The sequence below is a fragment of the Narcine bancroftii genome, chromosome 10 (assembly GCF_036971445.1).
Source record: "Narcine bancroftii isolate sNarBan1 chromosome 10, sNarBan1.hap1, whole genome shotgun sequence".
In the NCBI taxonomy this organism is placed as follows: Eukaryota; Metazoa; Chordata; class Chondrichthyes; order Torpediniformes; family Narcinidae; genus Narcine; species Narcine bancroftii.
In genome coordinates this window covers 32,193,680-32,209,761 of record NC_091478.1, presented here as the reverse complement: position 1 = coordinate 32,209,761, position 16,082 = coordinate 32,193,680, and the positions used below count along the sequence as shown (strand labels likewise).

The following is a 16,082-nucleotide window of genomic DNA, read 5'->3' as shown; positions in this document are numbered from 1 at the left end:
CGTATTGTTGTAAATGTGTGAGATATGATATTGATTATCCATTTGAACATACCAATTGAGCATGGTTTGAGAGTTCCTTTGTTCAGTAAGGTTTACGCTTCATCCATAGACAACATTTAGTTACATTTATAACTTTTAAATATTGGTCTGGTGAGATTAGTTTGGAGTTCTATTTTGAATCTTGCATTATAAGGTAAGAACCGTACAAGTTCCATTATGGTGCAAGTTCCCACACTGTAAAAGATGAGCAAATAAAGTTTCTTTAGTCCTTGAGCCACTTGTATAATTTTAATGACTAAAATCCCAAGAACTCTTTAGCTTGCAGTGGTTTGAAAATGTGAACCAAACACACCCATGCACTTCTTTTTGGTATATAACGAACTGACTTGCTCTGAACAGTGTTAAGGGGCCAGATTAAATACTTTTATCAAGAATGACAGAAGGAAGGAGGGAGGGAAAGGAGGGGGGGGGGGAAGGGGAGAAAATGACACTGTGTATGTTCAAGAGGGAAATGTTTGTGTGTATTTTGGTCAGTATGGTTCATAGTGTGAAAATTTTTTTAAAAATTAAAAAAATGCAAATGCTTTGTAGTTACAATCTGAAAGATTGTTTTCATTCAAGTTATTTTAATTGAATACTACTAATATCACCTTGTTGCTTCGTGCTTGCAGATAATATGGACTTTTGCAGTCTAATCATTTGCCAGTTGTCAACTACTGAACCATCTGCTGGTGCCAAATACAAAATCTGCAAATCTTCCTCTGCACTTATTTTGCATTCCAGTTGTCTTGTGTTGTTTGCAATTAAGGAATAAAATGTTCCAATCTATTAAAGTAAAGCTGTATTGAATCCTAATTTTTTAACTTTTCCTTAAAGATTGTTTTTAATTTTTTTAATAGAATGGAGAAAAGAGTTTATCAAAAGAAGAAATTGAGCCTCCAGCTGGTTGGAGCTGGATGGATGTGTGGGAGTATGATGTCAATCGAGCTGTAGATGAGAATGGTAATTTTTGCTGCCCACTGTTGGAATAATTGTTTTGGGTTAGGGTTCACCTATTATTCACTGGTTTATTGTTCCAGGTAGTTCTTATAATTTTCTTCAGTCTCATTAATTTTTACAAAGTAGGTAAATAATTGCTTCAAAAATTGTTTTGTATGGATCCTATCTCTTTTTAAGCTCCACTCGCTAACGTTTCAAAACAAATGTGGTAATTAGCCTTGAATCACGTTAATAAGTAATTAGCATTGATATGGCATTACAACGTATTCAACATGCATCACTTCAGTTTAAGTAATTCACAGCTAATGTTTGTGTGTTCATTATCAATCCTATTGAAATCATAACTTTGCAAGCGTTTTAGCGATCAGCAGCATAAATATGACCAGAAGATGTTTTATTCCTTTTTAACTCTGCATGAAAAGTTAAAAGTAAAATTTTGTTATACAGTAAAACCCCATGTTATCCAGAATTCAAGCAACGGGCAGCCTCAAGCAACCTACAAAAAAAATTAGCGGAAAATAAATAGGTAAAAATTTCATAAGTTTAAAATTGGTGCACCTCACCATTAGTTCGCCAATCATGCAACATGTAATCTCAAGCAACCATAAAATTCACTTATCTGGCATCTACCAATTCCCATAGGTGACAGATACCATGGGTTTTAATGTGATTGCCAGAGGCTTTGATCTGAACCCACAAAGACCCTAGAAAAGGTTGTGTAAACATATTCTGGGCTGATTACATTGAACATTTCCTTCTGCTATTGAACAACTGAACATTCTGCAACTGAACATGCATGGTCTGCAACAGAATTTTTCAATCTGAGGCTCACAGATTCATGGATTATAGGCGGTCTGTGGTGACTTGAGAAAAAGCTGATAATTAATTTTCTTACCCAAAACAAAAATCCTGTCTGTTCTATGGGAAGGGGCTCAAGCTTGCCAGCCCACTGCTGGTCTGATGGCTGATTGTAGGTGGTCTGGGGTAAATGAAAGATTTCTTGAGATAGTCAATGGGTGAAAAAAAGGTTGATAACCTCAGGTCTAGAATATTGAGTGTGAAGTGAGCAAATTTTACAACCTAGAGCTTGTTGTCAGCAGTGAATTATTGGAGAAGCTATTGTAAGTACTTACTCAAATGTGTTGATTTCGAGAGATATTTTCAACCCCATTTGAAATTACATAACCTTAATGTGATAGATAAACCTTCAGTCGCCTTTTCTGTGTCTGAGATTGCATAACTGCCCTCCACCTATTTTGGAGATTTTTATTGAAAGTTTCACGTAAACTGAGGATCTTGGTCATTACTTCTACATTGGCCCATGGTGATGGGTTGATGAATTCTGTTGCACTTATAGAAATGCTAAAAGCTGTTGATAGTCTGTTAAATTAAACACATTTTTCTGTTGTTTTTGTTTGACAAATTTTGAAGGTTTCAAAGTAACAGGTGAGGTGAGAAGGATGAGAGCAATGTAATTGATGCTGAGTATTGGGACCTTCAAAGGGTACTTGATAAAGTAAAACAACTTTACTGCCATGAACACTTGTTAAAAGATGCGTTTGGTTCAAGTGTAAAAAAAAATGGTTGATTGAGTGGCGACTTTGTTTCTCAAAGGTTTCGAGCTATTCACTTGTTTTGGATGTCCATGACTTGTGGATGTAGGGCATAATTCTGAAATTTCAAGATGACAATTCCAATAAACTAAGCTCTGAAGATCTTGCAATATGTTCGTCAGGAAACCATGCTGACTTGGGCCTATCTTTTCATGCACCTTTGTAACCTCTTCCTTTACAATCCTCTCCAAAAACTTCCCAACAACTGGCATCAGGTTAATGAATCTATCATTTCCTTTCTATTCCCTCACTCCCTTCTTAAACAGCAGTGTGGCATTCGACATCCTCCCGTCCACCGGAATCATTGCCAGACTCCATTGATTCCTGGAAGGTTATTACCAATATCTCCACAATCTCTGCAGCTACCTCCTTCAGAATCTGAGGGTTCATTCCATCTGGTCCAGGAGATGTCTACCCTTGGATCATTTAGCTTCCCAAGTACCTTCTCTCTTGTGATCTTGCATTCACTTCTCTTCTGAGAGAGCCATGAGAGTCTGGTAAGCTACTAATATATTCCACAGTATTCCAAAATATTTATTCAGTTCCTCTGCCATCTCCTTGTCTCCTGTTTACAATTTCTCCAGCATCATTTTCTATCAGTGCTATGTCTACTTTGGTCACTCTTTTAATCTATATATTTAAAAAAGCTTTTAGATATTACTTGCTAACTTCCTTTCATAATTCATCTTTTCCTTTCTAATCACCTTCTTACTTGTCTTCTCCAAGTTTTTTAAAACTTTCCCATGAAAGTAGCCATGCAGCAGGCAAGTGAGGGGCTCATTGGCCAAGGAACCCACACAGGCTGTGGGCTGCTAGACACTGGACTATGGGAATCAGGTATCAAAGCTGGGATGAGAGAGGATCCTGAGGGCAAGGGGGTCTCCTGAAAGGCTTCAGATTATTCTTGTCCTGAGAGTTGGCACCTCCAACCAGTCAGAATGCCCTCCATGGTACACCTGTAGAAGTTCACGAGAGTCTTCGGTGACGTACTCTATCTCCTCAGACACCTCACAGAGTATAGCCGCTGGTAAGCCTTCTTTTTGATTTCATCAACATGGAAGCTCCAGGACAGATCCTTGGAGATGTTGACATCCAGAAATTTGAAGTTCTTGACCCGCCTCCCCTCATAGATTGGTGCAGGGCCCCAGAGAAGGGGAGAACACGCCCACCACCACCCACCCCCCCACTGGTTGAAAAGGGGAAGCATAAAAGATGGCCTGAGAGGATGGTGACAATGACAGTGGACCAGTGAGAGGTTCAGCGTTTGAAGGACCCACACAGGCTGCGCGCTATTGCTGACTTGCAGTCGAAGGACCCACAAAGGTTCTAGGCTTCTGGAAACTGGCTTATGGGAACCACTCTATGCTGTGGGATTTAAGAGGGTGCTGAAGGCAAGAAGGGCTCCCAAAGAGCTTTTCTCCTGAATGCATTGGAGGTTTGAATCTAGAGCTCGGGTTGTCACTGAATCGAATGGAAGACTGTGAGGCTGCCTGAGCATTGGAGTTGAACACATGGACATTCAATGTTTCTGAAAGGACTTTTCTTTGCTTCTCTTTTCCCTATTGTCAGGGGCACTGGACAATGATAGTGACTCTTTGTTTGCCTTGTGGCCGGAGAAAGGAAATTTACTGTAATACATTTTTTGTATTATTACATGACATTAAAAAGGATTCTTGAATCTTGAAAACTGAGTCATTCAGTGAAAGGAAATAATTCAGTATGGGATTCTGTTTTGAACATCAGCTTGTATGAACTCTGGGATGAATACCTTCTTTTGTTGATTTCCTTGTTGTTTAAGAACAATGCGATTTTACAGCGCTTCACCGTCTCATGGAGAATAGAAAATAGTGGATTTTTTAAAATTCTAATGAAAAAAAACAGAAGTCACACAATATTCTGGTATTTTAGAATGACAAATCAGTAGTCTTTGATTACCTTGCATGTTGAACTCCATAATTCTACTCATCAAATTTTGGAGAAGACAATGAGGTACATACTCTGCACCGTCTCCATTACCACTTTAATACTTCATCAGCTTTACCAGTGTTTTAGTCAGTTTTGTGGTGTGCGTGACTTGTGTCGTCCATTACTACTTCAAAGTTTCAGAAGGAAACTGAAGAATTTTTTGTTGTTGTTGTATTTGCATCCCACACATTGCAGGTTGGGAATATGGAATAAAAATTCCCCCAGATGACCAATGCAAATCCTGGGTTTCAACGGAAAAAATGTATCACACCCAGAGAAGGAGGCGCTGGGTGAGAAGGCGCAAGAAGGACAGCCAGCAAAGTGTACATTCAACGAAGGTGTGTGGTCATAGAAAAGCAATTGTAAAATTACAAGCAGAGCAATCCCAAAGCTGCTTGTTGCACTGAAGTATATTTGCATGAGATCCTGAAATTGATGATTTTTTTTAAATTTGCATTTCTCCTAAAAATACATCACATGATGTATTGATGTCCCCTTTGATCTATGCAAAATTACTCAATGTGTAATTATTGCCCAGGGTGTAGAACAAATTGTAAAACTACTGTAGTTCAATAATATCAAATACTTCAATGCAGAAACCCCCAATTCATTTATCACCAGTACAGAAGCAAAATATCACTTCCCATTACTGATATTGGGCCCTTTTCTTTTATCTTGGACTTGGTTTGAATTTTCAGCCCACGTCGCCTGGCCAGGATTCAGAAGGTTGGGAATATGCATCTCTGATTGGCTGGAACTTTCACATTAAACAGCGGAAATCAGACACTTACAGACGCAGAAGATGGCGAAGAAAAATGGCACCATCTGGGCGATTAGGGGCTGCAGCAATCTTCAAATTGGAAGGTGCTCTTGTAAGTAAATTACCAATATTTTTTTTAAAAGACCAGATACTGCAACCTCTGTGAAACTTGCAAGTTTGTGTTAATACCTGTTGGATTGGTAGCGTATCGTCTTTAAAAGAGTTGAATGTTTTTATTCATTTTCCTTACCTTGTTCATGACCTCTGCATAGTGGAGGGGGGGGGGGGGGGGGGTGGAAATGTCTCCTAACTTCACAATCACCTCAAAGTAAATGTCTCTGACGATAACAGTCCAGAATTTGAACATCTATATGCTTTTGCATACTTCACTTCAATCTGAGAATTTCACCATTCCCTTTGTTATTGCGGTTATGAAGTGGGGATGTTGGGGGGAAAAAAAATAAGTGACCATAAGCCTGTCTCTTTAAGGCTTCACCTTCTGGCGAGGATGGAGATAAATCACCAACAGATTCTATTTTTGGTGCAAGTGCTCCGATGATCTCCTGTGTGTTTGACCGTAAGTAAACTGGACAATTCTGAATGGCCTGCCATGGAGATGTGAACTGCCAATGGGAACACAGGCTAATCTTTTCTTGTGAAAGGAATGAATCACCAAAAATGAAGGCTTAACAAATTACTCAGACATAGTAATCCATCTTGCTGTTTTTCCACAATTTGTAACAGCATGTTAAAGCTACTCAGTTTGCCCTAGTGTATTAGAGATAAATGCATATATTTTAGTATTAATCTATCCCCATTTACATAGCTATTCCAATTTATTTGCTTAAGTTGAGATAAATAATCAATCAATGTTTCACAATGGTTATGTCTTGAGTCGTTACTCAGCAAAACGGACAGAATGTATTGCTAAAATTGTGTAATGGAATTAGGAGTGGCCAGTCTTTTCAGAGTCCATAAAAAGTAAATATATATTGCCAACATTTTGGGCCTGAGCTCTTCTCCAAGGAATAAGCAGAATGAGACAGAAGCAGGAAATCTCAGAATTCAGACAATGCCAGCTGGGGGAGGAATCTAGACCAACAAAAGGTGTTAATTGGATATGATAAGGGAGGGGGTAAGAATTTATCATGTTTGTGCAAAAGGACACAGGCAAGGGAGAGACAGAGCAGGGGAAAGGTAGTGGGGGGGGAGAAGTGGGGGGAGGGGTGGTTTAACGAAAGCCAGTGAAGCCAATGTTAATGCCACCTGGTTGGAGGGTGCCCAGTCGGAAGATGAGGTATTGTTCCTCCAATTTGTGGGTGATCTCAATCTGGCAGTGTATGAGACTGTGGACAGACATATCAGAAAGGGATGGGATGGGGAATTGAAATGGGTCATGCGCAGACATTATCAGGAAGAGAATGGGATGGGGAATCATGGGGCAGAAATAACAAGGGAATGGGAAACAGAACCTATCACCCCACCAGCCTCCACATCCAACATCTCCTCCTCTGCCATTTCTGCCACCTACTACATGATCCCACCACTAGACACATATTCTCCTCCCTTCTCTGCCTTCTGCAGGGACTGCTCCCTCCGTGACTCCCTTGTGCACTCCTCCCTTCTCACCAATCATCCTCTTGGGACCTACCCCTGTGACCACAGGATTAGCTCCACTTGCGCCACACCTCTTTCCTCAACCTCACATGGGGCCCCAAACAGTCCCTCCCAAGTGAAGCAAGATTTCACTTGTGAATCTGCAGGGGTCATTCACTGCACTTGATGCTCCCGTTGTAGCCTCCTCTACATCGGAGAGACTGGATGCAGTCTGTTAGATTGCTTTATTGGGCTCCTCAGCTCTGAATGCCACAATAGTGTAGATCTCCCAGTGGTCCTCCATTTCAGTGTGTTTTTAACTACAGTCACAGAATCTGCAAACTTTCCAGTTTTACTAGTATTGGTGTTTGCACTGTGATTGAAGTAAAAACAATGCTGGAGAAACTCAGAAGGTCAAACAGTTTTCTTTGCATGATAAAGATACATACATCATTCCTTGATGAAGGGCTGTTTGACCTATTGAGTTTCTCCAGCATTGTGTTTTTATTTTGGTGTTACAATGGCTTGGTTTTCCTGTTAGTGGAAAGGTATTGTTGAACTAAAAATCTATGATCAAACATAATGTTGTTTGTTTGGGAGCAATTTTAGAGGATGTTTGACAGACTGGCTCGAAAGCCAATCAAATTGAAGAATTCTCAAAAAAATCAATATTTGGCCAAGAATTTAGATTATGGTCTACATAATTGAAGATTATGACAAGACCTGGGAGGAAACAAAAGAAGTTAATTTTGAAACCTATTGTATTATTTGTGACATAAAGGAATTGTAATCCACACACAATTGACATTTTGGAGCCAGCTAAGTTGAATCGTAAGTGAGGTTGGAACACACCTTGTGTAATATGTTCATCGGCGCTTCTTGCCACTGAAACAATGCTTTGTTGTTAATTGGTATTCTTGTCAGATCACAAATATTGTTGATTATGCAGTAGAAAGTTGCCAAAAAATGGCTGTTTGGAGGAACGTGGAACAAGCAGCTTTTGGATTTTTGTAATTCACTCTTCCAGAATTTGAGCCAGTTTTACAGTGCAATGACAGATGTTCCTTGATGATAGCTGCAAACCCTGAGCCAATGTGCATCTTGGAACTGGAACAAAGTAGAACGAGGCTTTCCAGCATCAAGTTTGACTGGGGGAGTCCATTCTCATCAAGGTTGGAATGGAGATGGTGACACAAAGAGTGTGCTTTATTCACAGCATGAGGAAATGTGTGAAAAGCTCTCTGCACAGTTCTACCACTTGACTTTAGTTGGAGCCTGACATGCGGATGTTGTTGGGCATTGTGGAAAAGCGTTAACTGGATACTTTGTCCAGGTTCATAGATTGATAATTCATAGTTAAAATGATCTGACCAGCCTTGATAGTTATGAGTACTGCAGATTACATAGAGAAGGCAAATCCCTTTTATCCTTGACCAATCACTGCGAGACGATTGCTGTTGATGTGGAAGGGAACAATGATTGCAGAAAGCACGAGCAAATTGAACACAGCACAGTGGGATGAGAGACCAAATAAATTGGGGGTGGAGGTTACAGTATGGTGGGGGGGATGCAATAGTGTAGCCAAAACTGAGATGTTTGAAGTTTTTAGAACATATTTTTGCAGGTGGCATATATGTTGCAATGTATGTAGGACTTAATCAAGTTTCTGCAGAAGGAATTAAAAGGAGCTCAGGTTTTTTTTTAAGAAAACGTATCTTTGGATTATCAACTCTGTCATGCACATTAGAATAGGGATAGATTATAAACTTAACTTTTCAATTCCTGGAACACTAGCATCCAAGCTGAATAATGTGGGAACTGTTCCATTGGGCTCGACTCAATTACAAAAGGTTTTGGTATGAAATGGATGATGTGCCTAGATAGACTAAGGTTTAGCTTGATCTTGAGTAGTTCATGGCCATCCAACTTGTTCATATTCGTTTCCTTGTGTTAATTCTGTTGTTCTATTTCAGGACCTTTAATTTTTCACCTCCGTTGCTATATTTTTCAAGCTAGAAATATGATTGCTATGGACAAAGACAGCTTTTCAGGTATGTGCCTGTCATATTTCATCTCGTTAAGTTCATATACTAAACTATTAGAAATGTAATTTTCTTTATTCTTGGACCAAACAAAATTATTTCTCTGCAAAAATTTTTCCCCACTTCTCTCCAAACAAGTAAAAATACAAACTGCTGGAGAAACTCAGCTGGTCAAACAGTCCTGTCATAAAGGGCACTGTTTGACTAGCTGAGTTTCTCCAAAATTTTGTGTTTTTACTTCAACCACGCTGTCTACAGATTTTCGTGATTTATTTCTCTGCAAACAAGCATTAGAAGCTGGAACCAAATACACCATTGGCAGTAACAACAATTTATATTTGTAAACTTCACTGTCCAAGAAATCGGGTGAATTTTAATTTGCCATGAGAATTTGGAATTTTATGGTTTCTGCTTTGCATCAAAAAAAGTTGGCAAAAGAAGGGTTAAATTCTTTGAACTCAGCAGTCAGTTATTGAAAGTTGACCTACAGATGACCTGAGCAATAACTGGAATTGGTTACAAGAGCTTATACTGAAAATAGTCATGTTGACCAAATACCTGCTGTACAGATAAAGGTGATTAAGAGCTATTGATAATGTCAGAGCCCAAGGAAGCCTTGTCTTTAATATCTGAGATAGAAGGAACCATAAATATATGAACAAGTCAATTTTGACCTATTGATAAAGTTTCTGTGTTCAGTGACGTATGGCGCATCTGTGCTGAATGAATGTTGTGAACTGCATCTAAAAAGACTCCATCAGTAAATGCTGATGGTTGGAAGTTGCAAGTCAACTGTATAATTTTGCTGCTGTAATTTTAGTCAGATTTGTATGAAGAGAAACATTCTGTAGTCAACAGCCATTCCCAGGTCTCTCCACACCTTTCCTTTCTTTCCGTTCTGACAGGAAATTCTTATTGAAATTGTATTTTGGAATCCAATCAGTCTATTTTGTTGGCAGCCAACAGAAGCATATTAGGCTCCCACTTACTGAATTTCTTCCATGCAAATTGTACAGTGAGTAGAAGTTCTCAGAGATGTGCAATTCCTGGCCCTGGTGGCTAGGGAGAAGAGCATTTTTGTCATTACAATTGTATAAATAATTTCAGAAATGCAGTCAGAATTCATAAAATGCTCTTTAACCTATTTCTATCTCGATCTTGCACAAGTGCATACCCCTAGATTTGAAGTAATGAAAACTTTGTGCCTCTCTCTACAGGTTAATGCAAATGATTTGAGTTATCAGTGCCAGGGGTTTCCCTGTGTGTGGTGCCTTGGCTCAGTGACCTTTCTTTTTTTATTTTTTTTTTAATTTTTAACACTATGAACCATATTAACCAACATACACACAAACATTTCCCTCTTGAATATACACAGTGTCATTTTCTCTTTTTCCCCCCCTCCCTTCCCTCCCTCCTTCCCACCCCCCTCCCTACCCACTAAACGTTCAACATATACAATAAACCCATTAAACAATGTCATCACACAATGAAAATAAACAAAAAAATTGTGTCATCTACTTTTACACACTGGGTCAGTTCATTTCGTCTTCTTCTCATTCTGTCATTTTAGGGGGTGGAGGTCTGCGGTAGAACTTCTCTTTAGTGTTCCATGTACGGTTCCCAAATTTGTTCGAATACTGTGATGTCATTTTTTAAATTATACATTATTTTTTCCAATGGAATACATTTATTCACTTCTATGTACCATTCTCAGGCTCTCTTCTGATTTTTTTTTGCTACAGCTAAGGCTATCATAATAAATCTTTTTTGTGCGTCATCCAAATCAAGGCCTAGTTCTTCACTTCTTATATTACTTAGAATAAAGATCTCTGGATTTTTTGGTATGTTGCTTTTTGTGATTTTATTTAATACCTGTTTTTATTTAATACCTGTTTTATTTTCTCACATGCCCAAATTGCATGTACTGTTGTTCCTGTTTCCTTCTTACAGCGAAAACATCTATCTGATACTGTTGGGTCCCATTTATTTAACTTTTGGGGTGTGGTATATAACCTGTGTAACCAATTATATCGTATCATGCATAACTTCGTGTTTATTGTATTTCTCATATTTCTGGAGCATAGCTTTTCCCATTTTTCATTTTTTATCTTTATGTTTAGATCTTGTTCCCATTTTTGTTTGGGTTTACAGCTTATTTCATCGTTCTCTTTCTCTTGCAGCTTGATGTACATGTTTGTTATAAATCTTTTAATTATCATTGTGTCTGTAATCACATATTCAAAGCTGCTTCCTTCTGGTAACTTCAGCCTGCTTCCCAATTTGTCCTTCAGTTAATGGTATGCAAACATTGTACCATGAGTTACACCATATTTGTACTTCATTTGTTCAAAAGATAATAAATTATTTCCCAAAAAACAATTTTCTATTCTTCTGATCCCTTTTCTCTCCCATTCCCTAAAGGAAAGGTTATCTATTGTGAAAGGGATTAGTTGATTTTGCGTCAATAATAATTTTGGTAGTTGGTAATTTGTTTTTTTCCTTTCTACGTGAATCTTCATCCAAATGTTGAGCAGTACTGGTGAACTTCTATGTTGCACCAGCTTTTCAACCCACTTATAAAGTATATGTTCTGGTACCTTCTCCCCTATTTTATCTAGCTCTAACCTGGTCCAATCTGGTTTTTCCCTTGTTTGATAAAAATCTGATAGATATCTTAATTGTGCTGCTCTATAATAATTCTTAAAGTTTGGTAGCTGTAAGCCCCCTTGTTTATACCATTCTGTTAATTTATCTAGCGCTATCCTCAGTTTCCCCCCTTTCCATAAGAATTTCCTTATTATTTTCTTTAGCTCATTGAAGAATTTCTCTGTTAAGGGAATTGGTAACGATTGAAATAGGTATTGTATCCTTGGAAAGATATTCATTTTAATGCAGTTTACCCTTCCTATCACTGTTGGTGGTAAATCTTTCCAATGTTCTAAGTCATCTTGTAATTTCTCATTAATGGCTGATAATTTAATTTGCATAGATGGCCTAGATTATTATCTAGTCTAATACCTAGGTATTGGATTGTTTGTGTTTGCCATTTAAATGGTGATTCTTTCTTAAACTTTGTGAAATCTGCATTATTCATTTGCATCACTTCACTTTTATTTGCGTTGATCTTGTACCCCGACACTTCTCCATATTCCTTCAATTTCTTATGTAATTCTTTTATTGATAATTCTGGTTCTGTTAAGTATACTATGACATCATCTGCAAATAGACTGATTTTATAATTATTCTCTTTTATTTTTATCCCTTTTATTTTATTTTCTGTTCTTATCAGTTCTGTCAAGGGTTCTAAAGCGAACAGTGAGGGAGATGGTATTCTAGTGGTTTTATTGTCTTCTCTCATTTTATTCATTGCCTTCTCCAATATATTTTCTCTTGTCGTGTATCTCAGAAATTTTACTAAAATGAATCTTAGTTTTTGTTGTGTCTGTGGTTTCGGGGCTAATGTTCTGTATGCCCTTTCTATTTCCATTCCTTCCTGCATTTCTGGCATTCCCAGGACCTTTGGGATCCATTCTTTTATAAATTCTTTCATATCTTTGCCTTCTTCATCTTCCTTAAGGCCCACTATCTTTATATTGTTTCACCTACTATAGTTTTCCCTTATATCCATCTTCTGAGCTACAACTCCTGAGTTTCTTTAACTTTTTTATCACTTTCTTCCAATTTTTTTTTTAAGTCGTTCACTTCCATATCTACCGCCATTACACTTTCTTCCACATTTTCTAATCTTTTCCCTACATCTGTTATGACCAGCTCTATTCTACTCACTTTTTCATTTTTCTTTTCATTTCATTAAATTCTAAATGTCAGCCATTCTCTTAATGCTTTCATTTGTTCTTGAAATTTTTTTTTATCTATGTACTGTCCATTCATTTGACCTCCTATTCCTCTGTGGAGAGCTTGGTGTTCTCCATCTTCTTCTTCTGTGTCTGCTCTTGGGTTTGTGTCTTCTATTTCTCTTCCTTGTATCTGTGTCACTTCTGACTTTCTTGTTGAGCTGCTTGTCTAAGTCTTTTGGGTATTTTTTTTTCCATGGTGTCTTGATGTTGGTCCTCTTCTTCTGGGTTGGTTATTTGTTGTGTCTCTAGTTTCCTTTTTTCATTTTCACCCCTCCCATTCCCATTGTTTTCTTTATCTTCCAGCTGGGAGCCCTGCTGTCGGGTCTCTCTCAGCTGTTCGTGCTGTGGAGTTTCACTCCACAGCTGGTTCCCCCCCCCTCCCATCAGTGTTGTCTTTCTCATGCGCATCGCGCACCTCTGTTTGGCTCCGTGAGCCATTTTTGCAGTCCTGCTGTTAGTGGGTCGCAACCCTGCGGGGTCTTCACTATCCTCGGGGAGTGGGCTCTCTTTACGGCGGGTCCTTGCATGTTCGTGCAGGTAGGGCTTTCACCCTTCTCTTCCGGCGTCTTTCTTCTTCTCGTTGTTTTTGGCTTTTCTTTCTTAGGTGCCATTTTCTCCACACCGTTATATTTTATTTGTTGTGATTTGTGTGTCTGGGGCTTTGTTTTTTCTTCACTTTTTTTCTTTTTTTTCTGGAGAGGGCTGGTATTCTCCTACCGGCCACTACTCCATCACGTGGCTCTTCCTCGCTCAGTGACCTTTCTTTATGAAAATTTGAACTATGTATTTGTCAACAAGCCTTTTAATTAGTGACCAAAGGGGATATTCCTGTCAATGAGCCTATCCTTGATTTTTGAGTCACTGAAGGAGCAATCAGGTTGGACCTTTTCCTCTCTCTTGCCCTTCTATATCCTTGCCATTGCCCAGAGATGCAAAGACCAATTGTACTCCAGTTGCAATTAGTAGGTGTTCAGTGAGAAGATGCAGAGTACAACAGAGCATGAAGTATTTTTGCACCATGTTGGCAAGAAGCTCAAGGATTATTCTTTTCTTTGTTTTTGAGTATTTTTATTGATTTTAATATACAATAAACAATGGGCAAAGAGAATAAGGATGCACAATTGAAAAGATTACAAAATACAACAATCAGTATGTAATAATAGTGTCTTCATCTCCCTAGACTCAATCAAAGAGGGGAGAAAAAAGCAAAATAACAATCCCATTATAGTAAAACCCCATGTACTAATCTAATAAATAAGAGAAAACAAAAAACTGGAAAGCCTTGGATCAGTGTTCTTCAAACATAAGAAACCTGGTCCTCATCCAAAAGAGAAACTTAGAACCATGGAATGCTACAGCACTGAAAACAGATAATTCAGCCCCTCTAGTCTGTGCTGACCATCATCTCCCTAGTCCCATTGACCTGCTCCGATACCATAAACCTCCAGTCTTCTCACATCCATATACCTATTCCAATTTACCCTTAAAACACACAATTGAGCCTACATTCATCACATCTGACGGCAGCTCTTTCTACACACCCACTGCCCTCTGAATGAAAAACTTGCCTCTAATGTTCCCCCCTAAACCTCCCCCTTCAGCTTAAAACTATGAATTCTTGTATTTATATCCCCCAATGTAAGTGGAAAAAGCCTGTTCACATCTACTCTGCCTATACCTATCATAATCTTGTAAACCTCAATCAAATCTCCCCTCATTCTTCTTTGCTTCAAGGAATAAAGTCCTAACCTGTCCAATCTTTCCTTGTAGCTCAACTCCTGAAGACCCAGCAACATTCTAGTAAATCTTCTCTGCACTCTCTCAATCTTATTGATATCCTTTCTATAGTGAGGTTCCCAGAACTGCACACAATATTCCAAATTTGGCCTTACCAATGTCTTAAACAACTTCAACATAACATCCCAACTCCTGTACTCAATACTTTGATTTATAAAGGCTAAGATACCAAAACCTTTCTTTACAACCTTGTCCACATGCGATGCCACTTTCAGGGAACAATGTATCTGCACTCCTAGATCCCTCTGCTCCTCCACACTCCTTAGTACCTCCTCATTTACTGTATATCTCCTACCTTGGTTTGCCCTTCCAAAATGCATCACCTCACATTTGTCTGCATTAAACTTCATCTGCCACTTTCTGACCAATTCTCCTAGCTGAAAAGCTTTGATAACTTTCCTCATTCTCCACAATGCCTCCCATCTTTGATTCATCAGCAAACTTGCTGATCCATTGTCATCCAGATCATTGATGTAGACAACAAACAACAATGGTCCCAATACGGATCCCTGAGGCACACCACTGGTCGCAGGCCTCCAATCCAAGAAACAACCATCCTCTACCACCTTCTGCCTTCTCCCACACCGCCAATTTTGTATCCAGTTTACCACCTATCCTTGAATACCTAATGTCATAACCTTCTGAAGTAACCTCCCTTGTTGGACCTTGTCAAAGGCTTTTCTAAAGTCCATGTAAACAGCATCCACAGCCTTTCCTTCATCTACCTTCTTGGTAACCTCCTCAAAAAACTCTACTAGATTTGTTAAATATGACCTACCATGTTCAAAGCCAGTGGTGACTATTCTTAATCAGCCCATGTCCGTCCAAATACCTATATATCCTCTGTCTCAGAAGTCTTTCCAATATTTTATTTACTACTAATATCAGGCTCACTGGCCTATATAATTACCTAGTTTCTTTTTGGAGCCTTTTTTAAACAATAGGACAATAGAAACTACCCTCCAATCCTTTGGCACCTCACCTGTGGCAAAGGACATTTTGAATATATCAGCCAGGCTCCTGAAATTTCTACACTAGTCTCTCTATAGGCCTGAGGGAATATCATATCTGGCCCAGGTGATTTATCTACCTTTATTTGCTGTAAGGCAGCAAGCACTTTTTAAAAATATTTTATTTTGAGAATTTTCAATCAACATGCAGTCAAAATGAAGAACAATCAAAAAGAATAATCAATATATTAACAAAATAATATAAATATCGATCTGCATGTTGATACTAAAGAAAGTGAGAGAAAAGAAAAGTCAACATGTGATTCAATTATAATAAAGAAAGAAAAATTACAATAATACTATAAAAATCGAAATTCAATGTCCATGTTGCACTAAAGGGAGAAAAAGATAGAGAGAAAGAAGAACAAAAGAAAAGGAACCCTCCCCCCCCCCCATAGAAACAAGAAAAAAGAGGATAAAGTAATAAAAGAGAAAGAATAAGA

General features: G+C 38.5%; 1 protein-coding gene across 1 annotated transcript in view; it reads left to right on the top strand.

Annotated features, from left to right (window-relative positions):
* Nucleotides 1-16,082, top strand: part of LOC138744412 (myoferlin-like) — a 249,348-nt gene that overhangs the window by 107,562 nt on the left and 125,704 nt on the right. Inside the window, exons 28-32 of the mRNA XM_069900547.1 lie at nucleotides 900-1,002; nucleotides 4,773-4,915; nucleotides 5,276-5,449; nucleotides 5,827-5,914; nucleotides 8,907-8,984. Coding sequence (XP_069756648.1) covers nucleotides 900-1,002; nucleotides 4,773-4,915; nucleotides 5,276-5,449; nucleotides 5,827-5,914; nucleotides 8,907-8,984 — 586 coding nt within the window. The remainder of the gene's footprint in view (nucleotides 1-899; nucleotides 1,003-4,772; nucleotides 4,916-5,275; nucleotides 5,450-5,826; nucleotides 5,915-8,906; nucleotides 8,985-16,082) is intronic.